Source organism: Egretta garzetta, unplaced genomic scaffold, assembly GCF_000687185.1.
Source record: "Egretta garzetta isolate BGI_Z169 unplaced genomic scaffold, ASM68718v1 scaffold344, whole genome shotgun sequence".
NCBI classification, from domain to species: Eukaryota; Metazoa; Chordata; class Aves; order Pelecaniformes; family Ardeidae; genus Egretta; species Egretta garzetta.
The window spans coordinates 23,634-31,203 of NW_009259315.1; the positions used below are offsets into that span (position 1 = coordinate 23,634).

Sequence of the window (7,570 nt, forward strand, 5' to 3'; positions counted from 1 at the left end):
CCCGCCACTTCTCCTGCTCCTTGCCCGTCATCACGCAGAAGTAATAGTGCCGGGCGTAGGGGTGCCAGAGGATGAGGGGGAAATCCGTGGGGCACTTCAGGATGGGGGAGTGCCCCGATTTGGGCGTCATGCCTGCAGGGAGGGAAGGATGCTTTGAGGAGAGGAATGAGGCAGGATGGGGATGGGGATGCTACAGGGTCAGGGGTGTCCGTCTCCCCCAGCAACTGGGGTTAGGGGTGCAGCAGGGGCACCTAAGACCCCTCGGCTCCTTCGCAGTGCCTTTGCTGTGAGTTCTACCCAAAACATGGGGCGAAAAAACCGCAAAGAGTGAGCCTTGTTCTTCCAAAAATGAAATCAAAAGTGAAAAGTGGAAAAACAAACAAACAAGAAATCATTATTTCCAGCGTGAAACCCTCCCCAGAGCTGCTGGCCTGACCCCGCTGCCATCGTGCCCATGCCCTGAACTGTTTCAGCAGCTCCTGTCCTGCTCCCGGGGGGCTGCCCTGGCCTATAGGGAACCAGGAGGATGGTTGGGGGGGGTAGCCGGTCCCCCTGGGAGCGCGGATAAAAAAAAAAGGCAGGAGCTGCTGCCTTCCCCCCGCGCTCCCTAGGACAGGGAGGCAGGAGTAGCTCGGGGCAGCTCTCCCAGAGCCACAGACACATTTGCCTTCCTTCCCCAGAAGATGAGGCAGGACCCGAGCAGTAGCCACCTCACACTGCACCCTACACCCCTGGGGGGAACAGGGCTCTTCTCCTTCCCTACGCCCCAAAACCTCCCCTTCCAGAAGGTCCCCAGGGATGCTACACCCCAAAAACACCCCTCTAGAAGGTCCACAGGGATGCTACACCCCAGAACCATCCCTTCCAGAAGGTTCCCAGGGATACCACATCCTGAAATTGCCCCTTCCCCAAGGTTCCCAAGAGATGCCCAGCAGCCTGGGGGCAGAGGGGACCCCAAGCACCTCTCCTCGCCCCACAGCCACCAGGACCACTCACCAGGCAGGCTGCTGTTCACCAGCTCCAGGTACTGGTCCACGGAGGTGAGGATCTTGTAGCCAGCACTGTTGACCAGTACACGGGGTGGCAGGTCCCGCTCATAGGCCTGAGCAGAAAAAGATGGTCATGGATGACGGGGAGCATGGCCATGCCACCGCAGCGATGGGATGTCCCCACTTTGAAGCTGCGCCCACCAGAGATGGGCGAAAGGGTGATGCCCCTCACCAGTTTGTTCTCGTAGAGGACCAAGCCGTAGTTGTGCGGGACTACACAGAAGCGGTTCCTCCACTTCTTGTTCTCCTCGATGTACTGGAAGAGGTTGCCCGAGTAGATGACGTGGTCCTCCAGTGGGACCTGCGGGGGAGGAGACACACGGTGGGTGGCATAGGGGGGCATGGAGTGGGCAGCTGGGTACCCCTCCATCCCATGGCCACAGCCTGGCTTGAGGAGCTCAGCAAGGTCCCTTTGTGGTGGTTTTGGTGGGGTTTTCTGCATTAGGGCTATGCTGAGGGTCTCCAATTTCACCACTGGATTTTCTCCTCTAGCATTGCAAATTTAGGTGCCTGAAGAGCTGCATCTGGGTGACAACCTGGGGGTTTCCACATGCAGAGCCCTAGAAAACGTCAGAAGGGCTGCTCACATGGCAGTCACGCATGGTGGCGTTCACCACGGTGGTGGTTGCACCTCTGTCCCTGGCATCTCCGTCCTGGGAGATGCACCCCGCTCAGCTGAGCGACCTGGGCTCTCTTGGCGGAGCAGCAGGTGGAGCAGAGCCCTCCAGAACCTCTTCCCAAAGCCCAGCTACTGCGATTTCCCTGGTGTGGGGCATGCAGGAGCATGCATGGCACTGCTTGGTAATGGCCATTGACCAGAGGGTCCTGCTAGGGTGCAGGTCAGAGGCAAGCTGCAGGTGGCAGGAACCAAGCCCTGCCCTAGGGTGGTCTCCAGATGGGACATGGAAGAGGAAAAGCAAGAAGCCATCCTGCAGGGCCCAGCACCAGACAATGCTTAAATGGACTTCATGGAGGACCAGCAACAGGAACAGGATATGCCGCGCCCCTGAGACCCCCCCAGCTGAGCAGTATTCACACCATCCCAAACACAGGCTGGCTGAGTGAGCCAAGAATTTGTCCCAGGAATTTTTATGATCCCAGGAACATAAACAAGAGCTGAGAGCTCTCGTGAGGGCGGGAGCATGCAGCAGCCGCCTCTCCTGCCATGGCCACCCACCATCCACCACGGTGGCCATCAGGAGGGAGCAGGCAGGGCTTGACCAAGCCCCCCATCACTCCCCGGCCCCACACCCCCCTGAGAGCAGCTTGGCTCAGCAAACAGCCTGACAGCACCGCACTGCTCCCTACGCTTTCCAAAGCCCTTGGGAAGGGGGAGAAGAAAGCACAAAGCAAACCCTGTGGGGCTGGGGGACAGCGGGAGCGATGAGAGCCCGAACCCCAAGGCCACCAGCGGGGATGGGGACAGAAAGGTGGTGCCAGCTCCGGGAGTCCCCACCAGCAGCTCAGCAGGGTGGCTCACCCAAGGCGAATCAGCCCATATAAACCAGCTTTAAAACCGCTGCCCAAGGCAGACGAAGCCACACAGGCTGGCTGCTAATGAACTAAAACCTGGGCCGAGCCCTGATGCGGGTCCAGGGGGCCCTGGGATGGGGAGCGGCTGCTCACAGCCATCAGCGTCCCAGGAGCCCCGACCCCGCGGCGCAGGTATCCCCTCCTTGCACACCCTCCTCACCCAGGGGAGGCACCGAGCATGCCATTTCATGCCGGCACCATTTCATGCCAGCAAATATTTGGGACAGGCAGATACGCACCAAATTGCTGGGCTGGGCAGGGAGGGGGCCGGGGAGGGCGTGGGCGGAGGGGCCCATTCGCCTGCATCCCTGCCGCGGGGACGGGGAGCGATGGGAGCGAGAGCTGGGTCTGGCTGCGGCAGCCCTGGGGCTTGGCAGGAGGGGGTGTTATGAGAAGAGAGGGTGCTCAGGGTCTGGTTTTCAGGGGCACGTGAGGACGTCGGACCAAGGCCACGACGTGCATTGTCCCCAGCGCTGGCTGGGGACGCCTGGGCTGCCGGAGAGACCAAAGGCAGAGACATTTATCCTTGCTCTCATCACTGCTGCTTCTTGCTGGCATTTCGGGCGACTGAGCCACAATGCGGACCCCAGCCCAGCTGTCCCCCTCTGCCCAGGAGGCCCTGCAGCCCCCTTCTCGCTCCGGGAGCTGCCTCTGAGCACTGCATCCCCACAGAGATGGCAAAAAATAGGGTGAAAAATAAATAAAATAAAAAGCCCCAAATGCCAGATTCCAGCGGGACCTGCCCGAGGACAGGAAGGATGCTACCCTGCATCTTCTTGACACCCACAACCTTTTTGGGCCATATTTGAGGAGCGCAAAGCCCAGCTGGAGGAGGAGGTGCTCTCCCCAGCCCCTTGCGGAGCCACCCCACAGCCATGCAGGTCCCATGGTGTTTGGAGCCCTGGCACATCCCGGCTGGAGGCTCTGCCAGCACCCTGGCAGCAGACGGGACGTGGCACAAGAGGAATGTGCTATTTATACAACTGGTGCTTTAAAAGACATGCATGGCGTCCCTGACCTCCCCGCCTCGCCTCTGTCCCGCAGGCACTCCTGGGCAGCTTGCTGGAGCTTTTTAATGAAGTAACCAACCTTGGGAGGGAGGTACCCCCCGGGGGGGGCTGATGGCATCTGCCAAATTGCAAGGAACCCAAGGGATGCCTTGCCGAGGACACCGGGTGCCCAGCTCCTGCCCAGGAACCTCCACACCTTTATTTTTCTCAACACACCCAGAATCCAGGCAGCTTTCAGAGGAGATGGAGCACGTCCAGGTGCCTGGGCAAGGTGTCACCTCCATGGGTAGGCTGCTGTGAGCACCCAGGGCTCAAGTCTGATCTCATGTATGCAATTTCTAGATTTCTTAAAAAAACATCCCTTTAAGCCCCAGACAAAAGCAGAAGCCCACCCCCACGTGCAATCACATCTCCTCCTGCTTCCAAGGAGCACCCACAGGACAGGGACTCCACCGCCCCAGCCAGAGAGGAACCCCAAACCCTGCCCGCTGGCGAGAAGCCCCAGCTGACGTGCATCTGCACAGGGTGCTGGAGCCACAGGCAAGAAGGGCGGGGATGCTTGGAAACCTTTTCCCAGGCAGGAGACACGTGGCTGCTGGAGAACAGAGCCAGAGCCACCTCCTTTCCCTCCACGGGGTCAGTGATGCCTGCCAGAGGTTTCCTACCCCTCCCCGGGCATTGGCCTGGGCTGGAGCATCACTTGCACCCAGGAACAGGAGGACAACAGCCCAGCAAGCCCTGCTCGGGGCTTCACTGGGCACAAGGGAGTCCCAGGAGCCCCCGCCAGCTCTGGCATCAAGCACAGACGTCCACAGGGGCTGCAGCCAAAGGCCAGCCTTGCCTCTGCTTGCTGGGTGTGCTCGTTGCATGGGCTGGGGGAAGAAAACCATCTCAGGGAGCCCCACGTGCTGCACAGACGGTGCACGACGCCACAGGGGTTGGCTGGACCTGTGCATGAGGGCTATGTTCCACCCCGGCAGGGTGGAAGGGGCAGAGGGGATGTGCCCGGGCTTTGGGGAGGACATTGGTCTGTGCTCACTGGGCATGGGGATGGAGCTCCCCGCCAGCTCCAGGCTCCTCACATGGGAGCTGGGCTCTTACCTTGCGGTGGAGCAGCTGGGCCTGTGGCCCTCCGTTGCCTTCGATCTCATAGCGGACGCTGTTGAAGAGTGCTACGCCGTACTGCTCCTTGTAGCACCGGCAAAACTCCCCCAGCACCTTCCCCGTCTTCTCTGCAAGGGGAGAGCACAGCCGCATCAGGCAGGGGCTGGGTTTGGGGGGCTCCTTGCTGCAGACCCCCCTGGCACGCCGCTCAGACACCTTCCCCCCGCCCTCCCCAGCCCACCCACCACCTCCTGTCGCCCTCCTGCCTGCTGGAGCAGGCTTTGCTGCGGGGGCCTCTGCCCTCCCCAGCCAGCCCAGGGACTAATTTGGGGTCAGGATGATCTCTTTTTTTGGCCTTTCACATTAATGCCATGGATTCCTCCCCCTGGCAGGAAATTCCTGACATTAAGCTGGTTCCTGCAATACTGATGGCTTGCAGCGCCTTGTGGGGCTCCCCGGCCCCACTCCAATCTCCTCGGCCGGCTGAGATTGGGGGCAACCCCCCCATTCCCCAGCCCCAAGCATCATTGACACCCACCCGACCCTGCTGTGCCCCCATAAGGGCCATCCTACAGAGGGGCTGGAGCTCAGAGGCTGGTGATGCTCGGGGCCACGTGTGCAGCAGGGAGATTCAAAGGGGAAAGGACAGCCCAGCCCCCACCACACTCCCCATGTCACCCCCCCCATGTGAGGCACGGACCCCCACCAGGGACCCCGCCTCCAGACCGGGGGGAGCTTGTGGTGCTGGGAGAGTCTGAGCTGCCAGGTGCCCCCCTGCACCCCACACGGGAAGAGATCCCCTCCACCTCACAGGCAGTCCCGAGCACCCTTCCCTCGATGCACCGTGTGGGGGGACATTGCAAACCCACCCCCCCACAGCAGGGAGGGTGCTTTCCCAGCCCAGGGTGGCAGTCACGGGAACCCCTTGTTCCTCCTGGGGCATCAGCCACAGCGGGGGAGCAGGCCTGTCCCCCCAACTGGTGCCAGCACCCCTGCCCCACCGTGCATCCTGCCCTATGCAGTAAACCCTGCCCTACGCAGTAAACTCTGTCCCACGCAGCACCCTGCCCCATGTGCACCCTGCCCCATGCAGCAAACCCTGCTCCATGCAGCACCCTGACCCATGCAGCAAACCCTGCCCCACGCAGCACCCTGCCCCATGCAGCAAACCCTGCCCCATGTGCACCTTGCCCCCTGTGTACCCTGCCCCATGCAGCAAACCCTGCCCCACACAGCACCCTGCCCTATGTGCACCCTGCTCCATGCAGCAAACGCTGCTCCGTGTAGCACCCTACCCCACGCAGCACCCTACCCCATGCAGCAAACCCTGCCCCATGGAGCAAACCCTGCCCCACAGGCACCCTCCCCACATACCCCCTGCCCCACACAGCACCCTGTCCCACACAGCACCCTGCCCCATGCAGCAAACCCTGCCCCATGGAGCAAACCCTGCCCCACAGGCACCCTCCCCACATACCCCCTGCCCCACGCAGCACCCTGCCTCTCCCCTCCCCACCCCAGCTCCAGACCCCACACGGGGCTCCTACACCAAAAACCCCATTAGAAAGCATCACAGGTCCCAGGAGACAACTTCCCCAGAGCTGCCTTTGGCACACGGGGCCTCTACTTTGAATTTTGCTCTCAACTTTGCCCCAGAGCCTGAGAAAGGGAAAGCATTTGAGTCGCCTCCAACTATTTCTGACAGCTCAGCCTCTGCCAGAGCCCTGGCGATGGGCGCGGGGAGGAGCAGCCCTGGCTACGCATCCCAGCGCGGGAGCCAGCACGATGCTGGGGGCATGAACCCAGACACAACAGACCCTCGCGCCAGCCCCGCCACAGCTCGTCGGCAGCCAAAATCTCCAGCAGCAGCCACCCCAGAGCCGTGCTCGGCACGAAGGAGCAGCTTGCTCCAGGGTGCTGCTAATCCCTGTGGGATGAGGAGCTCCAGAAGAAAATGCCACCCGAGGACGGCGGCTGGGGGCAGATAAATTCATCCCAGAGGAGACGCTGGCATTGCCAGCACCGCAACGGGAGCAAACACGTTGGGCCAGCATCTTGCCATGACGGAGCTGCAAATCCCTTTAAATTCAAGCAAACTTTGTTCACAGCAAAGAACGAGACGCCTGCTTGTCCCAGCGGAGAAATTCCTCACCCCTGATTTTGGCATTTTCTCCTGGAAAAGAAAGCGCTCGCAGTCACGCCGCGCTTGCGTCCACGCCACACCTCTGTTGCAACTCCCATCTACAAAACTATGATTTTGGTCAGGGCTCTAGGCAGCGATGCTGACAGCTGAGATTTAAAAGGACGTTTTGAGGTTTCATTTCCTTTCAGTTCATGGGAAAAAAAGAGCCCCCAGTCCCTGGGCAGGCGAGGCGGCTTAGTCACTCATTCTTCCCTGATTAACGACAGGGCCAATTAGGAGGTTCTAAGTAAATGGAAAAGCAAAAGTCGATTACTTGCAGACGTTGAAAGAAAAGATTTGCAGACAAATACCCAAGGTGACTAAAAGTCCCCCAGCTCAGCAAGCCCCCCGGGGTGCAGAGGGGATACTGGACTTGGCTGGTCACCTTGTGTCACCTCCTTCTGACCCTGGCAGGTGACACCGGATTTGGCAAGATGTGGACTGCTAGCAGTGGTACAGCCAGGCTTTGCTTGGGAGCAGAGGGTGGGAAGCCCACGCTGATGATGCCCTGACCCTCTCCACCCATAGCACCCTGCATGGGGCTCATGTGTCCCACATGGGAATCAGCTAAGCCACCCACTGGCTCCTTCACCTGGCTGAACAAAACCTCCCAGCAGTGCTGGGGGCTATGGAGAGCATCCCCCTGCCCAGCTGCAGGACCAAGGCCACCCACGAGTGGCTGTCCTGTTACA

At 60.7% G+C, this 7,570-nt stretch overlaps 1 protein-coding gene across 1 annotated transcript in view; it reads right to left on the bottom strand.

The window, feature by feature from the left end:
- Window positions 1-7,570, bottom strand: part of NIBAN2 (niban apoptosis regulator 2) — a 26,645-nt gene that overhangs the window by 12,351 nt on the left and 6,724 nt on the right. The window contains 3 exon segments of the mRNA XM_035892023.1: window positions 997-1,102; window positions 1,222-1,350; window positions 4,694-4,824. Coding sequence (XP_035747916.1) covers window positions 997-1,102; window positions 1,222-1,350; window positions 4,694-4,824 — 366 coding nt within the window.